The following is a 24,349-nucleotide window of genomic DNA, read 5'->3' on the forward strand; positions in this document are numbered from 1 at the left end:
CATAGATATTTAGATGTGACTTTTGTTATTATTAGATATGTGATATAATGGCATTGCACACACGCACAGCCAAATGTAGTACATCTTTTTTATCAGTCATCAACCAAATCTATCTCAATTTCAAGTCTTCAGTTTCAAACCTGCATTTGACCAGATATCTATATTGTAACGGGTACAATAGAACAGTTATCAAAACATATTGTTCAACTTGTACTAAGTTCTGCTGAGGCCGGCACAATGGGTGTGGAATTGATGTTTAACAAGGTTTAACAACTAAGTTACACACACAGAATACATTTTCTCTGTATTTTTTTGTTTTGTTTCTAGAAACAAATGTATCCCCAAAATTGTTTGTTGGGTCAATATAAAATAAAGAAATGCTTCAATTTCAAATACTGACTGCATCATAGTGTGACCTTTGTTATTTATGACCGTTTTTAAATCTCATTGTATCCCTCTATATAATATGAGAAAACATGTTTTCCTCTCTAACAGCATGCCCGGATCTAAATCAAAGGTATGGGTTTTTAACATATTGCAACTTAAATATTTATTTGTACGCATGTCTGTAGACTGGGACCATCTCTAGAAACATTCATTTAAAATATAAATCATGTTATAAAATGAAGCGGTCATAGTCATATTTTATTTGCTGGCACATGCATATACACAGTAGGAGCTGCAGTGCATACATCAGCACTTCTGTGTCTGTGTGAAACATAAATTGATAAATAGTGAGGAAATTATTACAGTATCCTTAATATTGGACCGTTAAGGTATTTGCGGACATCAAGGCTAAGTTAAAAGGTTTTTTACTAAAGATTGTGAACTTTATATTGTTGTTGAAGGGGATATAGTACATATTTAATTACAAAGAATGTTTCACATAACATCACATTTTGTCTTGAAAAATTCTAAATAAATCTTTATCTTACTAGTTTATTCTGTTACATTAAGCTCATCTTCACCAGTCTCAACTATGAATCTTATACAGCACCTGCTAAATGAATTACCTGTACAATATTTTTATATTTTATTGTACATTTCAATACGTTTCTATTTTTAAATCATGTCTTGTATTTTGCACTGTGTTGATTGTTTAATGTTATGCACCATCCACCATGTCAAATTCATTGTATGTGCAACATACTCTGGCAATAAAACGGTTCTGATGTTGATTCTGATTCACGGCTTCTCATCTGAGACTTTGTATCTGTAGCCACTAGAGGCTGCTGTTCCTCTTTCATGTCTATGTGAGCAACATTGCCCTCTGGCATAGGCCACATAATATACAGTATCGCATTAGATACTTTCCATTTAACCCAGTGTGAGGTGAGGAGCTATTGGTTTCTATTTGTATAGTTTATGATATATTATTAATTATTTGCACAAAACTTATATGTAATGTCTAATACATTTCACACAGTTTTTACATTTCTGATTGAGCCTTTGCAAAGCTATGATCTGTGAAATGTCAGCCTAAACTATCTCATGGCGTGACCCAGTGTGAGTTAGTAATTGAAAAAACTTTGAAAATGCATTTGTTTGACTGAAAGGCAAGATCCACACATTAATAAGAGGGTGATTTCACTCACGCTGTGGTTTTAAAAAGTCATTGTATAGAATGTTGAAAACGTCACTAAAAGCCATAGAATACGATGTTGAAGAATGTATAAAAAGCCAAATTGTGTCGAGAAAAGTGATAAAAAAAGCTATTGTTTAGTATGTATTGAAAGTGGAATAAAAACAAAAATGTCAAAAGAAAGTCATATTATAGTATGTCACAAAAAGTAATTGCATAGCATGTCGAAAAAGAGTCGTTGTAAAACATGTCCAAAAAGCTTGCAGTATAGTATGTCGAAAAAATCATAAAAAGTCAAAACATAGAATGTCGAAAAAAACGTCATCATATAGTATGTCCAAAACAATCAATTGTATTTTATGTCAAATAAGTCATGAAAGGAATAGTAAAATAGATAGAGAAAAAAGTCCAAAATACTTCATTGCATTATATGTCAAAAAGGTCATTAAAAAGACCAAATATATGTCAATATACCAACAGATTCAAACTCTCCACACCAGAAGTCAACGACTTCCAAAGTGGTCGACCGTGACCACGTCAACGACTGCTGGTGTGGAGAAGACGACAGAGTGAATCAAAGGCGAAGACTCATTGTTGAATAATTTATCAAAACATTTTATTTTCTTGAACAACAATACAATATGTCACAGAAAAAAATAAATCACAGAGGGGTTTAAGACAGGTCTGGCTCAGGTTTTCTTCTATGTCAGTTTTTTTTTTTTTATTTTTTTAAACAATAAGTGCAGCATAAATCAAACAAGTCAAGAGGAAAAAGAGCATCCTTCAAATAATACCAATAATGGGGACACGACACAAAAAAAACAGAACCTCAACATCATTAAAAGTCACATCCCTAAAAGTGTCTGCAAAAGTGTCAAGAATTACAACTACTACTAATGCATCATAAAACCACGACTGCCTCACAAGATTATGGATTTCATAAAATGGACAAAACGTTTTTAAAAGATTTTGTATTTATCCGTTAGATACAGTACAAAGACATCATTCAGTTTCTGTCACCACCAAACTGTGTTGAAATGGTTCTGAGCACCAACCGGTCGGTTTGAGTTGTGTCACTGACTTATGTGTGATGTTTAACAAGGGGGGCACCGAGGCAAGGAGGGATCTAGCACCATGGAAATTATACCGGCCCCTGATTGCACTTCCCCTATCCACACATTATGACCATACTACACTTTTAAAATACCTTGTAGCCCCTTATCAAGTGAAGTAACCTTTGATATGCAATAAATATGTAAGAAAACCACAATGTACAGTATAAATAATGTCACAATTTACATTTTTTTCCATTTTCTCTGTAATCCAAAATACAGAAACTGACAACAAAAAGGAGGTATAAAAGTGGGAAGAAATTCCCATTGCAGTCATTTAAACTAGAGTGAAACAGGATATTTTTTAGACTGTATTATAATAGAGCAACAACAAAAAACAGATGACTGAGGTGGACATATTTGACCAAATTAAAGTTTTGATTGAGAGCAAAACTACATAAGTCTTCTAGTGAACCTGAAAACAGTTACATTATGTACAATATATGGTGTGCACAGAGTAATGAGGGCAGGGATAAAATGTGAAAGTGTCCATGTGGGGGGATCTCATCATCATGTTTTTAGTAGCAATGATGAACCTCTATTCAAATGATATGAAATAGTTGCAGTGGAAGGAAAGCGTTTAGTTGTACTTCACCCGTTGCATTATAACATATAACATTTAAAGCCAACGGTTAGACTACATAGTCTCTATTGTTTAAGAGCCGGCTAAATGTTGGGGGGGGGGGGAAATGAAAAACAACAATTGGGCCTTTCGTGTGACGTTTTAATTCATGTGCTCTTCAACATGTTCAACTGGAAGTACAGTCCATTAAACCCCCTGGCAGTGCATGGAGCACGGGTGTTTGGGGATAGTGTGGTCATCTATTTGGCCTCATTGGCTTTTGCATTCTAAGATTATGATTGTGTGTCTCTTTGGACATATCCACCCCCCCCCCCCCCCCACCGCAGCCCCTTTGTTCCTCATCTATGCACACCACTCATCCCATAAATTCAGTCACAATTTACAATTACTTATTTCCTCTGTCATCTAGAAACAAGAACATAGCACCAAAAGTATAAAACTGGGATTGTTTTCCAATTCCAAAAATAAAAAAAACCACACTGTTTGTCTTCCGGGTGTATCGTAGAAAGCACACTCATTTTTCCCATATACATACTTCATTTCCAACTCTGAATGAAACCATATTAGTCCTCTAGTAAACCCGTATTTTAGAGAAACTGATACAACTTTTACATTTTTTTAAATATGTTCATAAATCATTATTTGTGTGTTTAATCCTCTAATTACCTCTCCTATAAATACAGTTTGCAAGGCCAATGTGGTGTACTAATAGGCTGGTAAAACTTTGTAAGTATCTAACTAACGGGAATAAATTAGATTGGAAGAGCACCTCAAAGGAGTATAGAGACAGGAATTACAAATGTCAGAGTTTACCTGAATACCAAAGAAAAACCAAGAGGAACCAATACAATGCCAAATGTGACAATCAGCTACTTCTCCTGTGAAGCCATTCCCCTGCTGGTACAACAGAATCACAGCAAATTCATGGACATATAGAATAACTAGATTGGTTTAAAAAAGTTCTACGGAATTTGCATAAAAGTACCTGAATTTAAAAACACAGAACCGGCTACTTGACACTTTTGAATCACAGCAGTGTCCGTTGAACATTTAACCTGATTTTCAGTGCCAACAGTGCTTACATTTTTTTTATGAAATGCTTTTCATGAAAAGGACCAGTCTAGTCATTCTATTTCAAAACACACGTCCAATCAGCAGCTGGTGTGGGGAAGACAGTGAGCTATACAGTTGGATTGGCTGAGTAGCCATACCTTATTGTGTGATGTAAACAATACCGAGTAAACGCGATTGGCTGATTCAAAGAGTGTTCGCAGGAATAGATTGCCTTTAAAGACAACATTTGTGCTGCCATTAGAGTTTTGGTTATGGCTGAAAGACACCAGGACGCAGTCCTCACTTTGAAGAGGGTGACGGAGCCTGAAAGGGGGAGAAAAAGAGGAAGAGACAGAGCTCAGCTGGCCACTTGAAAAAGTTGCGTGCAAGATCATTTTACTTATGACTTCTTTCAGCACATCCGAAATATCTTCTCACTTTGGACTGCAGAACAATGACACACTATTGATAAAAGATACGGATGAAGCAATATGGAGTCCTGTTTGCACCTGGTCTAGCCTCAGAGTTTCTCAAAAGTACTCTGGCATTACGGTTAGTGGTTAGAAAGTGAGACTGACCAGCGTGAAGGTGTCGTAGCTCCTCATCAGATCCTCCATGCGATACTGTTCCAGCACCACCACTCCCGCCAGCGATGGGCTCTTAGCTCGGGCACAGTCCTCACAGTGCACCACGTAGCTCTTCTTGGTGCTGTTCTCACTGGTCACAAGCAGGAGAGCAAACACCTCCACCTGCACAGACACAGAATAAGGCACTGCAGTTGATGTCGCGATTGCAAATGCAACACAAATGCGCAACTTCCTGTGCAGGCAGAGAGGGACTCACGTCACACTCGTTGCAGTAGTAGGCTGGCTCGTCCTTCACGCGACTCTGGTAAGAGATCTTCTTCCCCGCCGCCACCAGCTGCTGTCTCAGAATCTGGATGCGCTTGATGGACTGCATCAGGCAGTGTCTGAGGGGGGGAGAGGAGTGCATAGTGAAAGATGGAAACCAAGACACACACACACACACACACACACAGATACGGTAGAAAGAGGGATTTTACTTGATCATCTTGTAGGTATCCTGGTCGGTGATCTTGATGGTGCGTGCCACATTCCAGGAAACATGGATCATGGGAACGATCGACTTCACCTTCTTCACCTCGTTCCACTCATAGCGCTCCAGGGCGAGTTGATATTGGTACGCTGGGAGAGCAAAGGAAAACACACAAACAGCATATTTAAGTCGTAATTTGACACAGAGAAAAACCCCTTCATGTCACGCTTTAAGCGGCTGCGTTTCACTGTGTTTTGGTCCTCGCTGTAACTTACAGTTGAGTGGTCCCACATTCCAGGCGATGTTGTTGCACCAGCCCACCGCCTGGACCCAGTGCACAGTCCCCGCATTGATCCACACCAGGTCTCCGGGCCGCTGAATGAAGCGGTACACCGGAATGTTGGAGCCGTAGAGGTCTTCCAGGACTGGCCACCAGGACCCTGTCAGGTAGTCTACACCATGCCTGAGGGAAACAATTTGCAACAATGCAACTGAGCATGCATAGATACTATCGCTAAGTATTTTCTCCGCCAGGAGATCGGTTGTGTGTGTGTGTGTGCGCGTCTCTGTGTCTGCACACAACTAATCTTGCATTCTGCTGCACCAAACTGCATAATATTTTGGGTGCTTATCTATGGCTACATGCTAAAAGACCTCTTGTGGTTACAGTGACTCCCACTTTTTAAAAACACTTAATATTGCCTGTTTTATACTGCCATTCATTGACTGCCGACTCCCCTCTCACTCCCCTTAACCGCGAGACACAATGGGGAAAACAACTTGCTCACTTTTATCGTTTTGGCCGGTGTGTTTACGCACAAGTTTGAGAGATTTAAAGCACGACAAAATACTTAAAGTCTGCCTGTGAGACTAAGCTAAGACGCGTCTGCATGGATTAAAATGAGAGCGTATCCATTGTGTGAAAAACTTGCATTGAAGACGGGTGTGTGATCAAAGATTACAGCAGTGGTCTCCTGGCGAAGAGCTGCGCTCTACCGAATGCACCTTTCTTGTTGCTACATGTGTTCTCAAACAGCCTCTTCACTCACTTCTCACAGAATCTGTTGATGTCGTCCCAGTAGTGCTCATGAACAGCGAACCACTCACAGTCACCAGGCCCAATATTGATGTTGACGGAGCAGAAATTGTTGTTCTCTTGATGACCTAATGAAGAGACGCAAATGATCCGTTTATTCGTTCAAACACACAATTTGAAACATCAATCAGTGGTTTACTAGCTCCTGATTGTGTTGTCAGACACACACACACACACACACACACAGACAGACCTGGCGTGCGGCTGCCTGGCACCTTCATGTAGAGCTGGACAGTGTTCATGCCCAGGATGGTGGTACCGACGTGACTGAGCATGTTGTTGCTGGATTCCACGCGCATGAAAGCCGGCAGCTTCAACAGCTCCTGCAGCTGAGGCTTCCACCTAATAGACATATGATGGGTAATGTGAAACAACAAGGACCAACCTCCCCCCCCCCCCCCCAGAGTGCCGTCAGTTTGAGCGGGCAGCATTTAATGACATAATCTCACCTTTTAGGGTCAGAGAGATCAATATTTGTCCCAAATTGAATGATCTTTCCGGCTGATTTCTGCTCTGAGCTGGGGAAAAGAACAAAGTCTGAGTTGCGTGTCGTTAAAACGTAAAGCTGTGAGTTATTTGTGCGGACGGAACAGTGTTCTGTGCTAACCTGGTTGTGCTGTTGGAATGCACAGGTTGGGCTTTGCTGAAGAAGGCAGCAGAACTGACTTTAACGCTGGCTAACGTCAGAGCAGCTTTTGTGGCGGCGTTTGTATCTGAAGACCTGTTCTCCTCTCCTTCCTCTTCACTCTCGCTCTCCTTCTCCTCCTGTAACACATCTACATGAGCTTAGTCCTGGACACTGTATTATGATCAAAACAACTTATTGAAACTTGCTGAAAGCTCGAGAGGGATTAAACACCAGATACGATTCAAAGAAAGACTGAACTTTCAGCACACTTGTTATTTTGTTTGAGTCATTTTTTTTGTATTTTGTTGTGCTTCACCAACATAAAAATCAACTGAAATAATTAGTGTCAGTTCTTCCGATGAATGTTGCCCGTTCGACAGGAAAAGAGCGTTTGTGACAATTGATCATCAGCATATTTATTTCCCCTAATTTCCATACGAGGCCACCGGTTTTGCTCCGTGTGTGGGTTTCATGAATAACAAAGCAGAGCGGACGTTGAGTCAGGAAGCCTCTCTTTACACTCATTCATTCACAAATCTCTCCTTCCCTCCGTCTCTGCGCTTCTACTCCATCAGCTGATTGTGGGCGTTCACTTTTACTTTCACGGTTTCCCTCAGCCAAACACATAGTTGCTGTCAAAATGGTAAAACTGCTTCTCCTCTCTTCTGCTGTCAGTTGTCATTGAAGCATGAACCGATGAAACCCTCCTTCATCCCCTTCACCTTCATAATATTCATTTCATCATGCATATGATGCATACACTAATGAAGTCTCTCCTGATTGAATGATATTACCAAACAGTAAAAATAAGACTCAAACACAGACACAATACATGACATGGGTTAAATAACAATCTGCTAAGAAACAATACGAGGTGGTCAATATTACAGTCAGAGATGTTTAACTGTTGGTGCAACAGAGGATGATACTGGACAGAGAGCCTGAGGTCGCTGTGACAAATGTGCCGAATATGCAAATTCCAATCATGAAATCATAAAATATTTAAAAAAGCAAATTGCCATGACGATGATATGGAGACTATTGCATCGTATTCAAACTCCGAATTATTTATGATTCCAAAGAAGAAAGTCAGACTATCTGTCCATGACTCAGACTCGTATCTAGGAGAAAACTTTAAGTCGTAGGGAATTCGTGAATGCCACAAATTCCTTGGTAACTCCCTCATACTTGCCACTTAAGGATAAATCAGTTTGCACACAAGGTTCCTGAATGAGGCCCAATGGATCATTTCTGGTTTTCGATTCCATTTGGATGAGAGTTGCAATACAGGCCAGTGTAAATCAATTAACAATGCCTTTAAATGATATCCAAATCCACTAAATCTCAAACCATCTGTGTGCATGTGTGTACACGTGTTGGCCATGATGGATGGATGAATGTCTACCTGCAGGCTCTCCTGGAAGCTCGAGGCCTGGTACTGGGCATATTTGTCAATGGTGGTGTGTGAGCGGCTGCTTTCGCAGGGCCATGTCTGCGTCGAACCACTCAAATCCCAGTTCTCGTCGGCGGGCTGCTGGACCTGAGTCCTCACTTCCACTGCATGCTCCGCATTGGCCTCAACCAAAGATTTGGTGGAGAACAGGCCGAGGTCTCACATAGGGAAAGGAAAGCGAACAGAGATAATTACCAGATTAATCAGAAGTTCTTGCTTTGTCCCAGTTATATTGCATTCATTCATTTAAGCGGACAGTATTTCACACAACAAAGTATGAGCGAGAAAACGGTAAGGAAATAAGATCAGTTTATCTCGACTGGACGATTGCAAAACAAACTGAAATACGCAAACGCATTCAAATGAACTCTATCAAAGTGCAGCCTACCAGTGGCCGAGCCATCGCGTCATGGTTGAGCATACATGGTCTGCATTCAAATATGGATCATAAAGACACAGCAGTGAATGTGTAACTGTACGTTGAATAACATTTCTCAAATGTCATGTGTAAAAGATCTACTGCATCTAAAATAACCCCCAGTTTTATGACATGCTACATTTATATCTGAATAATCAACACCTGCTTCCCTTTCCCTGCATTACAATTATTATAAAACAACGAACAAAAAGGTCCTAATCATTGGAAATGTGTTACTAATCACCAAAAACTAATTTAGATGAAATGGAATTTCATAAGCAGAGTAACTGCAGTGGGGTAAATTAGCTGAGACGAGTGTGTTGTGTAAACTTACTAAGGCGGAGGGAGCCGGCCAGGCCTCTGATGACAGTAACTGCATTTTTGGGATCAGTGCAGAACTGAAGCAGAACTGGAGAGAAGGCGTCCCTCTTGCTCTCCAACTGCGGAAGAAAGACAGAACAACGATTCACATTTGAACGCGGTGAAGGAATTTATTTATTTGTTTTGAAAACCAATGAAAAATACTGACAGCACGTTGGTAACCTGTAGATGTCCTGAAACAAGGTATGATAAGGCAGCTCTCTCTGCTGCTATCGAGAAAACAATCCAAGACATAATTCAAAGATTTATGGTGGGGATTCACTCATTTCATATGAGTTCATATGAGAGCAAGCCGAGGGGTCTACAGCCATGCTAGGGGCTCGCTGAGGCTGTATTTAGGGTGCCATGCCATTTTTCGGGTGGCCCATTATTTGGAAATCCCAATAAATTCCCATTGGACCCGAAAGCTCATTTATCCAACAGTCTGCTATACCAGAAAAAAACCCACCCATTGTTCCTACAATACAAACTTTTGTGCAACAGACAGCACATGGTTGATTATTCAGCAAAATGACGGCATCTGATCTTCCCTTTAGCATTATATATTTTTTCTTACCATAACGAAGCCATGACCCGCCCTACTCTGCCTCTGGTTGGCTTACCCGGATACTCTTACCCTCAACATAATCTAACTCCTCATGCCCATCCCTAACCAACAAAGGCAACAAGTGAAACGAGGCAAAGTGGTGGTTTATGCCTTCGCCAGTAGACAAAGAAACCACAAAAAACAACCTTTGTAAGAATGGGCGTTGAACAAATAGCGCAAGTTCTGATGAGAAAATGATACTTTTGCATGCTTAGGCCTGAGCTTCATTTCTCTCCTCTCATGCATGCTCACTCATCATTTCCTTGCAGTTCCTTCTTTTCTTCATTTACTTGTCTCTGCTGATTGAAATGGGACATTTTTCAGACCATTGGGGTTTCGTAATAATCGGGCCGTCCAAACAATAGGCAGTCCCTGTGCTGAGGCAGAGCGGTCCTTTGAGCTAAACGCTAACACCAGCATGCTAACATGCTCACGATGACAATGCTAGGATGCTGATGTTATATATGTTTTATTGTGTCGAACATCAGAGTGTGGTGCGTCAGCATGCTAACATTTGCTAATTGGCACTAAACACAAAGTACAGCTTAGGCTGATGCGAAGGTCAATAGTTTTGCGAGTATCGAGTCATAAAGTGTTCGAATAATACTTTTTTTTTTCGTGGTAGATGAAAAGTTAAGGGATCACCGAGGCATTCACGGTTGATCCTGAGGGGAATATGAATGTCTGTACACAATTGTATGCCAAGCCGTCGGATACTTATCAAGATATTTCAGTTGGGAGCGAAGTGGCACACCAACCGCTCGGCCAACCTACAGCAGAGGTTGGCGTTGCCGTCCATAGAACCATAGAACCATGCTTCTAGCATGGCTAAAAACTATTTGTTAGGATTCAATACTTGACGATGCCGCTTGTTGAGCTGGAGCATATTCGAGTGTGCTAATCTGTGTGGACTCACATAGATGCTTGGTGTAGGAGGGTTAAGCTTTTCTCGAGGAATGGGGGTCTTGCTGGCAATGTCAGGTTTAACAGAGAAGGCGGAAAGCAGGAAAGACTCCGTGAACTTCCCCTTCACCCTCGTCCCCCTGGAGAAATATGACAAAGCAACAAAAGACTAAATTCATTCAGAGAAACAGCTCAAACATATAGAAATAAAAGAGAAGCCCAAATTAGGAGCAACTTTGTCGGAGTACTCACTTGCAAGCTCTGACCACTTCAGCGCCCGTGTTTTCAATGCTGATCTTGGAGAGCGGGATTCTTTGCTCCTCCACCTCCGATATGTTGAATGTTTGTCTTCCAGCACTCTCCACCTTAATCAAGAGGATCTTTAGCTCCTTAGACAAGCCCATGGACAGCGCTTTCAGTTTCATTGGGTCAACTGGTGCTACTGAGCAGAGAGGTTTACTTGCGGGTGTGGTCACACATAATTTGGATGTGTTGATCGTTAGCGTTGACGCAGAGTTTGGGGTTTTGGCATTTGTTTTTCCGGCTGCTGAGGATATCTGATTTTCTAACTCCTTCTTCTCAGTCATGATCTTTGTGTCCACTTTTTCTTCCTGGATGCGTTTGCCATGCGAGGTTTGATTCTCCCGAGGGGTCTGGCCCTTCTTACCATCTTTGAGAGGTTTGGGTGACTTTCCGGAGATGACGAGCACCGAGGACGAAACGTCTTTTTCCTCCAAGTTCCTTATTTCATTCGCTTTGTTTTTAGAACCGATGACGCTGCTTTCCTCCGTCTTGATCTTAATCTTGATCTCTCCCTCACTCCCCTCGTCATGAACCTTTTGTGTTCTCTTTCTGTCTGTACCTATGTGTTCTGTCTCTGCACTGTGTCCTCTCTCTTCCTTGGTAGAGAGAGTAATGAGGCTGGTGAAAGAAGCTGTGTGTGTCGTGGTGAGTCTCAGCTTTGCACTCAGTGACCCATCCAAAAGAGAGGACTCGTTTCTCTCAGAAAGGAACTCCATATCCTTACCCTCTGGCCTCTCTTTCATGTTGGTCTTGATTTCGTCCTTCTTCTCCTGCACCAGGGCGTCCGCGACAGGCTCCCTCCGAGTCCGTGTCGGACTGTGGGTTTTCAAAAATCTGGAGGTAGAGTGAGTTGGTGACTGATTACTGGAGTCGGAGGATGCTGTACGGTCGGTTTGTGGGGAGAAATCATGATGCTCATGAATCTCTGGCCCCAATTCAAGAGAAGACGAGTACTTCACTCCTCCCGCGGAGCCAGCAGGAGGGCCCCCAAATGGACCGCCTCGACACGTGACCCGCTGGCCTCCGAGAAAGGTTGCCAGGCTCTTGAAGACGTCATCCAAACCGGTTTTATGGTGGCGAAGCTCACGGAGAAGAGAGCCAGAGGTTTCCCTGCCGCCGTCCACCTCGTCTTCCTTTTCTCCATCAGCAACTTGTTCCGTCGCACAGGGCAGATCACCGAGTTCAGACATGCCATCGTGGGAATAATCAGCCGGCGTACTTTCACAAGGCTCCTCATTCACATCGTCGGTGCTCTCGCTGTCGACAGGCGGAGGAGAGAAGCACTGGGTGGGGCTGGGCTGGAGGACGGGTCTGCTCAACACTCCCTTTTCTAGCTCCTCTTCATCTTCTCCCAGACTCGATACCGGAGAGCCCTGCCAGCTGAGGACAGGGGGAGTATTGGCAAGATTATCTCCCGTTTCCCTCACATTTCCCACAGGCTGTAGGTCTGGAGCGTTGAGAGCCCCTCCCTGCCCACCTTCGTTGCCGTGGATGGGCTGCTCTGAGCGGACAGAACATGCTGTACTGAGAGGCGCTAAGGCTTTAAATAAAAGGGAAGGGAGCGTGTCTTCGGGCTTTGCTTTTCGTCGCGCTTCTGATCGCGATGAGACGGCGGTGCGCCTCTTCCTGGTCTGGTCGGGGCATGTTTTCCTGGGAAGAGACCGTTTTAGTTGTTCCCTGACAGGGAGTCTTGGGCGACCGCTGTGCTTCTTGGGCATTTTGTGATTTCCACATTTTGAGGATGGCTGCGGGGAAGTGCTGCTGAGATGAGGAGTATTTGCGGATGGCCTGTGTGTCCTCTCTGCTCGTTCCCTCCTCTCCCTGTGCCTGCGTTTGGGTGGTAACTGGCCTTGATTCTCTGGGGACAGAGTTGAAATCTCCATTTTACATATTTTGGCCTCTCCTGACGATTTGGAAGTAAATATTTCGTTTTCTGTGACCTTAGTTTTCAAGCCTAACTTTCTTTCCCTCCTCGCTGCTTTATCCTTCCTTCTTTTTCTCTCGGTCAACCTCTTTTCCTCTTTTTTCTTATGCCTCTTCCTCTCTTCACCCTTTCGGTTTGTCTTTTTAACTTCCCCCTTCCTCTCCTTTTTCATCAGCTTCTCTGTTTTTTTGTGTCCTTCCGACATCTTTTCCGGCTTTACTGCTCTTGATCTGCCGTGGGGGGACTGCCGTGAGCAGAGGGGCTGCAAGGTCTTTCTATATTTGACATCCGAAAAGCTGGATTTAGGACCAGTGTGAGATGTGAGAGACGTGGCAGATGTCAAGCTAGGTCTCAGGGTGTAATTAGGGCTTCCATGGAGTTTCTGCTGTCCACCGAGGCCAGGGATAAACTGATGAATGACTGATGGATCTTTTCTGCCACTGGCCAATGTGTATGAAGAGGGACTGGAAGAAGCACGTGGACTGCTGGCAGAAGAAGCGCCATCTTTAGGGCTGCAGAGGAGGGACGAATAGGAAGGAGAATCTGCACCAAAAGAGTTGGAGAGGGCTGGATCTCTTGAATTGCCCCTTTGATGAGTACGCTGAGGTTCCTGCAGAGGATTACATCTGTTTAGACACTAGTTCATGAAAAGAAACATGCATTTTTTGCATGCAGTATCAATGTATTATTTTAAATTTTTCTAAAAATGGTATATATTAAAATATTTCTACATACTGGGGTCACTGAACAGTTTTGGAATTGCACAAATTGCAATCATGTGTGACAATGCAAGTCCCCATAGTAACAATTACATTGTAGTGAGACCATATTTTCAAAGCTGATCTCACTGTCTGAATTTTTTTATGGTGTTCCTCAAGGTCTTCGTTTATTAATCTGGTATGTTGGAGGGATTTTTTTTTTTAACCATTTTTATCAATTTGAGTGGTCGGAAATTACATTTAGCCCCAAATATGTGTAACAAATGGAATCAACCCAAAATATTGCTGCAACTTAAGACAATGTATGACAAACACAATCTTTTTTTATAGATTTACGTCAATAGAAATTGACACAAAGTGCTGCGCTGCGTCTCAAATCTATCTTCAGGTTCCTAGCTTTCCAATGTCGGACAACACTTCTATGTGGCAACACTGTTGACCTGCTATCTCCCCCTAAAGACCCCCTTTCCCTCCAAACAGACAGAAATGGGTCAATGGTCGGGATGGTGGAAGAGGTTAATGATATCATTAACAGCAACTTCATGGTGAAATGGCACAAACTGAAAAGTGATTGAGAGTTTGTCTCTACCCATTTGTTTATGCATTCATACTGACTTTGTTCGTGCTATTTTAAATGTGTATTCCTCACTGTGCTTTGTTTGTGGTGATGGCTCCGTGAGTCCTTTTCCTCAAAGGGGTGTAGCGGCATGTTGTGCGGTAGCGCTCTGGGGTGGCCTGTGTGCCGTTGATAGCAGTGCTGATGGTTTTGGCTGTAAGGCACACGGGTGTGGTCTGCTGGTGATGACGAGATTCTCCGGTCGACCTTCCCATCGCTTCCGTATTGTGGTGGTCTGCTGCGACAGCTCTGGTTCAGAGCCGCTAGGTGACTGTTACTTAAGCCATGTCCTCCAGCTCGCAGTTTAGAGGTTTCCTGCAAAATGAAAAAAACAATAATAAAAACCACCAACTGATGCTTGTTCAGTTTCATCTTTTAGCAATAATCTACGGACTCTGCACGCTCACCTGTTGCAGCGTTGTTGCGGTCCTGTGGACATTGTAGTGGCAATGACCCGCCCTTTCACTTGGAGGCTTCCAGTCGTCTTGGTTGCAGCGGTGGTGGCGAGGTGGTGATGGGCCATGGACAAGTGAAGACAAATGTCTTGATCCAGGATGAGATGACTAAACACAGAAGCAGAAGTAACCTGTCATACTAGATGGGATTTGAACCAATGGGTGGTGCTATTGCACAGGAAACAAAAGCCTGTGTAGAAATAAATGGGCTATATTTAACAAAGGAATCTAAGCCAACAAACTCCACCTGATCAGGGCCAGAGTCCCTTCTCCTCTTGGCTGGACATTCGTCCCTGGGGGACAGAGGGTGCTGTGGAGGTGGACTGTGCTGGTGCAGCTGGTCTCGCCGCTGGTGGAGGGCTGGCCGTTTCCATGGTCCTGGTCTGTTGTTCATCATTCTGACAGGAAAGCTCCGGCTGCAGTCTGAGGGGGCCCATCTCTCTGGCGGGGCCTGGAGTTCTCTGTTGTTCCGATGCTGGCGAGGCCCCCCGTGCTAACAGCCGACAAGAGAAAATAATCAAATGATCCAATGATGACACACTTCTAGTTCTAATAATAATAATATGAACGCTTTTAAAAGTAATATTGTGGAACTTATTCTGGAACTGCAGCTCTCACCACAGAGTTGCTGGCATTGTAGTCCCAGTTTGCGTAGCGCTCTCCTGGTCCCGTTAGATAACCGTTGCTGGTGCCGTCTCTGTTGTGGAATGAGCGTGTGGGGTGGTGATGCCAGTTCTGGGCCTCAATCGACTGCTCTTTTCCATGCCAGAGACGGAGAGGCTGTCGGTGCCCCTTTGAGACAACCTTGTCCTGGACATGGCTGACTGCTCTCTCCCCCCTGAGCAAAAGACCAACCGCACTTAGCAACAAGTACCATGACACAGATCAAGTATGGTACCGTTGTTCTGCTGCTCCAGTAGCAAGTACAAGCGAAGCCAAAGAAAAGTGGCTTCAATGAAACTGCATTACAGAACTTATTCGGTGCAATGTTTACCCCTGTGTCACTCACCTATTATAAAGACGGCCCGACGGTGGGTTATGTGATTGATTGCGCCCTCCATGGCATCTGTAGTGACACAAAAAAAAACATACAGAAAATCTATAGACTCAAAATAATAATGTCCCCTCTGATAATGTCTTTCTTTGAATATCTTAATCAAGTTGTTCCTGGTTGATTGCTAATCGTGCACTTTTGTAGCAACGAGGCCTCTCTGAATATGGAGGTAATTTGACATAGCTTGCTAAAAAAAAAAAGCACTTCTGGTTGAACGATCAAGTTTATGATCTAGGATTTCATATTATTATTATTATTCTATTTAAAATATCAGTTGTTGTTTACAGTGCTGTGTTTATGTCACGCAACATTATCAGAGTCACAATTGCTACAATTGCCAAATTCCCAACCTTTGGGCGACAGACATCATCGCATTCATTCAGTCACCCTCAGCCGCTGCAGCTGAACAGCTAGATTGAGGGTTCTCACAGCTGCAGCAGTTATAGTTTCATTCACCAGAGTCCTGCTTATTTAAAGCGCAGATGGGCTCCTGCTTACAGCTGCAGCTGAAGGAAGATTTGTTCATGAATATGCTCATCACAGCGTCAGTCCCATGAAGTGGTGCTCATCCGGAATCAACCCAGACAACAGAAGCTGGAGTCGCCACCTGCTGGAATGACCCTTGTTGGGAGAGTTCAAGCCTCAAGTTGTGCCACACTATCCACTCCGAATGGGGTTCAATCATCTTCGGGAAGGCTTTGGACGTTTGTTCTTTCCAAACGCTCTCTGAGTTAAGGGCATTTATATTGTATCTGCTTTCTTAACCGTTACAACCAACAACCTTTGGAAGTCTTGGTTAATGTTCACGACTAAAGCTCATAATTCATGAGCAGCACAGTAAATATATAAGAGCCTATATCCACTGCATGTGGTATGATACGTGTGCACCTGCGAATGGACTACCGTCCTTTAAGAAGTTAAAGGTTTGTAGAAACACTAAGTGAGAGTATTGTGATGGTGCTGCTGACCTTTCTGTGTGGCTCCAGGGACGAATGTTCCCAGGAGCCCATTGTCCTCCGTTAGGTCCTCCAGCTGGATAGGAGTCCCATGTGTTACGGCCAGAGTACAGCTCTGCGGGGAGATACATGCAGCCTGAAACACAGATAACGTTTAATGTGTACGGTGTTGCTTTTTTTGAATAAATACATGAACAAATGAATAAATATGATATCTCATTTCAAGAACACCTGGCTACGTAAACTGCAACAATTGCAACCAATCAGATAGTAGCTCATGCAATGACAACGCCCACCACTTTGCCCCGAAGCTCTATTTCCTCGATGCTTATTCAGAAGACTGCTCCACTCACCGATTGAAAAAGGCCAACAGGAGGGGGGGGGGGGGGGGGCTGTAATCGAGTAACGTCAAATCCAATTACAGCAGCAGGTGAACACTAACGAAAAACACTACACGCAGCGACTCACACGTGGATATAATCAACACGGTGATACCAGGAAGTGCTAAAGTAGTGCACAAAGTACATGTAAAAAGCCATGCACACACACACACACACACACTCACATAAACAAAGTACTGAGACAGAAACAAATGTTACCAGTCTTGGTCTGTGTTTGGAAAGTCCTTTACTTCACACCAAAAGGGAGAGCAAAAAGAGAGAGAAAGATGAATGTCAGCACAATCATTGCTTTTCTTCCGTCTTATCGTGGTGGGTCTGTGATGTACATCGAGACCATAGTGTCAGTTTGTGCATCTCTGGGACATTTGATTTCATCATGCTGTATTATGTTGCTGCACTGTGTCTGTTCAGCAGTCATATCATCAGTCAGCCAGAGCTGCATTGTGCATTCAGCCTCTCTCTAATCACTGCTACCCAGCAGCCACCACAGCCAGTGGCCATCCAATGATCGAAAAAAACAAAAAACAAAAAACATGGTACTAAGAAGGGCCATGGCAACCTCACGTTCAGAGCAAAGACAAGCAGAGGAAAAGAAACCGGGCTCGGCTGCTGTAGTATTTCTCTCAGCTTACAGTAAAAGCCCCGAGTCTCTCTTTCTGATTTGACAGGACCGGTGAGTGACTGCGTCTCAAATCAACAGCACCCATCTTCCATCCAGTCTCACAGTTCATCACCAGCTGCTGGTTCATTTGCTTCAACTACACCAACTCCCCGATGTGAAGTCCTGCTGAGTATCGAACCACCGCACCAGGTCAGATGTGTGGCTGGCTGAGTCTCTGCAGAAGTTCAAGTTGTCCACTTATCGTTTTGTCACAATTTCTTATCCTGACCTCCCCTGTCTAATCTGCATATTGAATATATAGAATCGTTGAATACAGTCATTTATTTGAATATGGACAGGAAAGACGTCTTAATCTTCTTGCACACTTTTAGCCTATTTTGTCTTCAAAATGAGCTGACCTCGTAAAAGATCAACTTTGCACGCTGAAGAGAGCTTTACTGTGTCGCCGATAGGTTGCACCTCGACATGCATTCATTTCCCACAGCTATTTATAAATACTATGACGATACAGGCTGTGCCACATTTTAAACCCCCCCCCCCCCCTCCCCTCCCCGTGTGGTACATTTAACAAGTTTGTTCCACACAGGATTTGCAGATGTGAAATAACCTTTCTGTGAGCGCTGAATGAGCCAAGTGAGCAACCTCTTCAAGAGTCCATTTCCTACCAGTTGCTAGAGCAACTGGAGCCAGACGGTTCTTCCCACCGAGGCTTTAGCCTTTCTAAAGTCAACTGCATTCAGATTTATTCCTGGAGTAAGAAAAGAGGACACAAAAGGAAATGCGTGTACATACAGTCATACGCGGCTGAATTAAGACTGGATGCATTTCTCCCTATGCACTGTGTGCCATCAGCCGCCACATAAAGCTGCGCAACAGACACACCACGTCCGCTTAGATCCACTCTAATCCTCTCATCACCTCCTGTTCTGCTTTATGAGAGACCAGCTTTCTGAGCTCCTGCGATTCTCCGCTAATGCCGAAATAAGCGGTCTTCAGCGAACGCTACGAAGCTTTGGATCTTGGGTTGTGCTTTATTCTCATGACTTGCCTATGTGTGTCCCAGAATGTCAAGTTATGTTAATGTCACATCAACTGTCATTGTGCGCTTAATTGATGCCAGCAACTTGTAAACGGATTCGCCGGTTACATTTTCAGACACAAAGTGTTGCAACTCCCTCCGGTTTCTTTGACGAGTAAAAAGGCACCTCACCGCGCTTTTTTAACCAGCCTGCTGCTGGTAGTTGAGCAACATTACCCAGGCAGCAGATAAACCATCTGCTGTAGACCCTCCCTGTTGCACACGGGGACACTCCGTTGGTGGAGTGTTGTAAGGGGGGGGGGGGGGGGGGCCGTCAGTCAGTCGGCAGCTTAAATTTGATTCTGCACAACAACGGCCCTGTGCTTCCAATATCAAACCCATCTGCGCAGGGTTAATTCCAGACATCTGGAATCCAGCTCCAAATGTCGTCACGTGCAAAAGGGGTTAAGTTGCTGCTGGGTGAACCCACTGCTTCCCAGTGAGATACGTTGAGGAAAAGAATGTAAACAGCGGCTCTGTAAGAGTGTGCAGCGGTCCTGACTTGCACAGTGAAATATTTTGTGGACAAACGACGCTGTACAGATCCATTCTTACATTGGTTATGCCGGCGTGTGATAGTAGTTGAAAGTGGTCGGTTAAACCTGCCGCCTGCACCCCTCAGTCTGCTGCCTCCCGCTCCCTCTTGTCACCAAGGAAACCCTGGTCTCTCTGTAGCCAAAGAGGGATAGCCATGCATCCTTTCACGTCTCTGCTGAACCCCCCCCCCCCCCCCCCCAAGACTTTGGCCCAAATCCCAAATGCGATGATGCCGTCGGTCAGGAATAGCAAGACAGCGGACCCGTGCAGACTTGGACCACTTTAAATAGACACGCTCATCCTCCACGAGCTGGCAGACACACACACAGTAGAGGGAGTGAGGAAATACCAGTCAGTTGGTGCACAGATGTACAAGACAGGAAGGTTTTATTGTCTCAAAATCAAGGGCAGTATCTCTCCTCCACCCCTCAGGTATCTCTGCCTTTCCCTTTCTTTCTATCCGTTGCCTGTCCGTTGGCTTTCACATACTGTTGCAAACCATACCCTCTCCAGACAAAGGAGGAGGACGAAATGAGATGTAAGTCAGAAGCGGGAGGAAGGATGGGCCAGTAACCTCTGACAGGCTCTCTCTGCGCCCGTCTTTCCTCTCCGTGGCCCTGCCCATTGCCATCTTCACTACTTGTTTCCACAAGGCTCCTTTTCTTTCTTGATACCCAATATCCCAGCCTCTTCCCTTTTTCTTTCAGGCTATGTGTATGGCTCTGCCTATGCCTCACCCTCCCTTTTCTCTGCACGCTGTGTCCTTGTATCCCTGGCAACCGATGATATCATTTAGTCCAGAGCTGGGAGCAAGGCCTCGAGCAAGGAGGGGAGTGTTTGTGTTGGAGTGTGATTTTGACAGGGGTGGGGGGAGAGAGAGGGGGGGGGGGGGGGGTATAGGATTTAACGCATACTTCCACATTTCTCTATTCTTTTCTCTGTTAAGATGTCTGCAACCATTATGCAGCCGCTCTGTCAGCTGAATAAAAAAAACAACATTCATTGTTTAGTGCTACAGCTCTCCAAATACACTCCAATTTGTGCACTCGTAGGGACTAACCAGCAGTCTGTCACATTCTTGCACAACTCATACTATTCAGAGCCGCTTGCTAGCTGCAGGGAACCACTGCAGATGTGCACCTCTTGCTGTGACTTTCTGTGTGCATGTGTGTGTGTGTGTAAGTAGTGGGGATACTGATCCTATACCATAAAAGGAAGGATGGGCTGCAGCAGACCAGGCCTGTCTCTGGTGGCTCCTTGGCTAGCTAACAGAGATATGGAGGGAGCAGAAGCGAGCAGCAGACAGATAGACCGGACCGACAACCCCTTCTCAGAACGCACGCACGTGTGTGATTCTGTTGGACCCGGCCCTTGAAATAGCGGCACGATCACAGAGACGGCATACAGTACGAGACGAATATCAATCACATTTCTAAAAATAACATCCCTGCAGCCGCGCTTCCCCTCGGCTCTATCCTCCTTCTCCCGCTCTGTAATAGCAGCTTCTCCCGGTGTATGCTCCATAAAGCACAGCCCTCTGAGGGGTACTGGAATGTACCAAGGCAAGGTCAGGAACAAGGAAGAGGGGTGTCTTTTCCAAACAATGCCAAAATGTACAGATTTGTTTTTTTTGTGAACAAACACCATGAGGCAGGTTAACAGGTTTGAAGAAAGCACTGGATGCACGTGTGTGTGTGTGTGTGTGTGTGTGTGTGTGTGTGTGTGTGTGTGTGTGTGTGTGTGTGTGTGTGTGTGTGTGTGTGTGTGTGTGTGAGGCAGCTGGCTTGTGTGGTGAATGGTAACCTAGAATGGCACGTTCAGGTGGTGACCTCAACTGGCAGTCATGTCAGCTGGAAGCAGACGTTAAAAAGTAACCAAACACAATCTTTACTCATTCTACTTTGAAACAGTTCAAAAAGTAAACAAGTGTGAGACCATGAAAAACACAGCGAAGCCAAAAGATCTCCGTGTGAGACGTGTTCATCAGGCGGAGTCCAACTTTCAGTGGAGCCAAATACTTGTGACACAGTTTAGACATGACTCCAGATGAAGATGAATCATGACACTCGGTGGCTTCTTACTACTGTACGCCTCTCACACACACACACACACACACACACACACACACACACACACACACACACACACACACACACACACACACACACGCGTTGGCTGATATTCAACAGTTAAACGTTCCACGGAGCACAAATGTAACCATAACGTAAGTGTAAACCGCAACACTTCCCCATCACCACATTCATCATATCACAATTCTGCTCTTGCTCTCTCTGTGTCTGCACGTGAGCACCGTACGTGTGCACGTGTGTGTGTGTGTGTGTGTGTGTGTGTGCGAGCTTCATGCATGAATGTGCAGCACTGTCTGCAGACACACACACACTGCAGTAGGTTCTGCCAAGACCGATCGTTCAGAACAATGACACACAGTGGATGCACAGAAATGCAGACACACACAGAAGAGAAACAGAAACACGCGCTCACACCGCTTCCACACAGGTAGATGCAGTACAAGTACTGTTATTCACGTTCAGACATATGCAGAATAGCACATGCAGCGACTGCTCTGCAATGCCTTCTTTTACCTTGGTTTTTTTTGCCTTCCTTCTCTTTGGTCCACACGCCCCTCTGCTCCCCTTTTCCTCCCTTTCACTCCTCGCCACCTTGTCTCACCCGATCCTCTCCTCTCAGTCTTCTTTCTCCCCCCCTCTCCTCTCCACCTCTTCCTGTTTCCACTCCACTCTCTGATGCTCGGGCTCTCCGAGCACACCGATCCATTTACGGAGACCTGCGGGGCGGGCCCGACAGAGCTGCCAGTCGCAAGGCGCGAGCCAATGAGACGGGGGGAGAATCTCTAATCTATGACATTTTGCAGCGAGCTGGAGGAGGGACGAGGCAGGAGAAGATGGGGGTGGGGGGACACAGCAGACAGGCATGGAGGGGCTCTTTATTTTTCTCTCTGTATGTGTGTGAGAGAGATCGAGTGAGAGTTGGAACATGGCCAGTAGCCTAGAGTCCAGGAGACAGCCTATTTACATTTGTTCACACAGCTGCATAAGAATCATCATCACTGCAAGTGGTTGACACTCTTTTTCTGCAAATCCCCGCAAAATATATTTGATGTCTTCTCAACTAAAGGAGAAAATGGTCATAGAATCGTAATGCACATGATATTACGGTAATGGTTTCTCTCATTCCCCTGGCTCATGTGTAACCAGGTATGTTTCTGGATGAAGTGAAGCAGAGGGAAATGGTGAGGGACGTGCGGCGAGTGTTGGCAGAGCTCAAATGTCAAGTGACAGGATAACCAGGGGGGGGGGGGAGGTGGAGCTTACGGCTCCGGGTTCACGAGGGAGGGTCCTTAATACTGATACACGGTGAAGAAACCACCGCTCGCTCCGTCTGCAGGGTGAAAAGCGGGCAGAGCTGTCGGTGGCTGAGTGCACGGTGAGAGGGAGAGACGGACGGAGCAGCCAGACAACTGTGAGATGAAAATGGTGGAAGCAGCCCCGCTGACAGTTTTTTTTGTTTTTTTTTTGCCTCTCAAGTGCCTTAGCAACAGCGCCTGATGAGCCCAAATTCTATTGGTCAATGCGCAAGCCCATGTGGGGATTTGGACCAATCGGAGGAGTTTGGTGCAGCATTTAGAGGGGAAAGCTGCTTAGGCTGGAATAGCTGCTGAACTGAGCCCCCTAGTGGCGCAGTGAAGGTCTGTCTCAATAGTTCATAAAATAACAGTCACCTACTGATACAGTAATGACACAGCAAATGTTTTACAATGTCACCCAACACCTGCAGACATAATTATAAATATCATGCTAATATGGGTTTGATTAAGAGTTATATTCCTAAAAACTGTTTTATGTCACACCAATTGAACAGTAAATAACAAATGTGTTACGCTGTTTCAACCATTTGTTTAATTGACAACTAACATTCTGACAAAATACGGCTCTGACCAAATCCAATGGTAAACTGAGTGACATGAGAAGACATCAAGGAGAAAAGAAGAGTTTGGAAGGGAAAAGGAATAACAGACGCGCTCACAATTGGAAGATTCGTCCGAATTGTATGTTGAGCACCGAGAAACAGAAATTTGTCTCAGAATATCAAAATTGAAATCCATGAATTTACATATCAGGAAAACTGTTGGAACACAATACTGTATAAAGTACAGCCTAACAACTGCCTGTCAATGGGGACTAACAATGTAAATGACAATGGTGGTGTTTGGCACACTTTTCAGACTTACAAATGCAGTTGTGTTGATGGCTTTTTAAAAAGTTTAAATTGATGTTTATATGCATAAATGCAACAAACAAGCCTACACTGCCTCCAAGTGGGAAAAATGTATTATTGCACGATGACATTCTGTGTTCCATGAACGTGCAGAACACAACGTAGACCTGTCAGGAACATTGAAATGTCGTGGAAAGTTGTGTTGAAGCAAAATAGGTTAAATTTTGTAAAAGCACTTATCACATTGAATTGTCAATGAATATATATATATATATATATGTTAATTACTGTGTGACTCCCTGTACCAGAATGAATCAACAATAAAATGAGTTGTTAATCTCTCAACAGCTCTGCGCATCCATACTTGTCTAACGGGCTTATTCCAGGTCAGCCTTTTAACTGACATGCATTATATTCGGCTCCTACTGACCATCATTTCAAGCCTGTCTGAGAGACAGAACTACAGAGGGATTCATTCGGATTTTGGATTATAATCACAGAGAAACAAACAAATAAACAGACGATTCGATGATTTTTGTCACATGTTTACAATCGCAGCCCAAAGCGCTGCCCCCA

General features: G+C 44.3%; 1 protein-coding gene across 1 annotated transcript; it reads right to left on the reverse strand.

The window, feature by feature from the left end:
• Nucleotides 1–2,196: 2,196 nt before the first annotated feature.
• Nucleotides 2,197–22,247, reverse strand: LOC306787624 (uncharacterized protein). Its single transcript, XM_079282818.1, has 20 exons — nt 22,120–22,247; nt 16,891–17,014; nt 15,878–15,934; nt 15,487–15,706; nt 15,116–15,361; nt 14,821–14,976; nt 14,447–14,728; nt 11,104–13,688; nt 10,865–10,991; nt 9,316–9,421; nt 8,516–8,721; nt 7,090–7,247; nt 6,932–7,000; nt 6,676–6,824; nt 6,436–6,550; nt 5,662–5,849; nt 5,394–5,535; nt 5,174–5,300; nt 4,909–5,079; nt 2,197–4,654 (listed from the first exon to the last, which is right to left on the reverse strand). The coding sequence occupies exons 2-20, from the start codon at nt 17,007–17,009 to the stop codon at nt 4,631–4,633; spliced, it is 5,247 nt and encodes a 1,748-aa protein (XP_079138944.1). The 5' UTR covers nt 17,010–17,014; nt 22,120–22,247; the 3' UTR covers nt 2,197–4,630.
• Nucleotides 22,248–24,349: the final 2,102 nt, after the last annotated feature.

This window comes from Melanostigma gelatinosum (assembly GCF_949748355.1).
Source record: "Melanostigma gelatinosum genome assembly, chromosome: 14".
NCBI classification, from domain to species: domain Eukaryota; kingdom Metazoa; phylum Chordata; class Actinopteri; order Perciformes; family Zoarcidae; genus Melanostigma; species Melanostigma gelatinosum.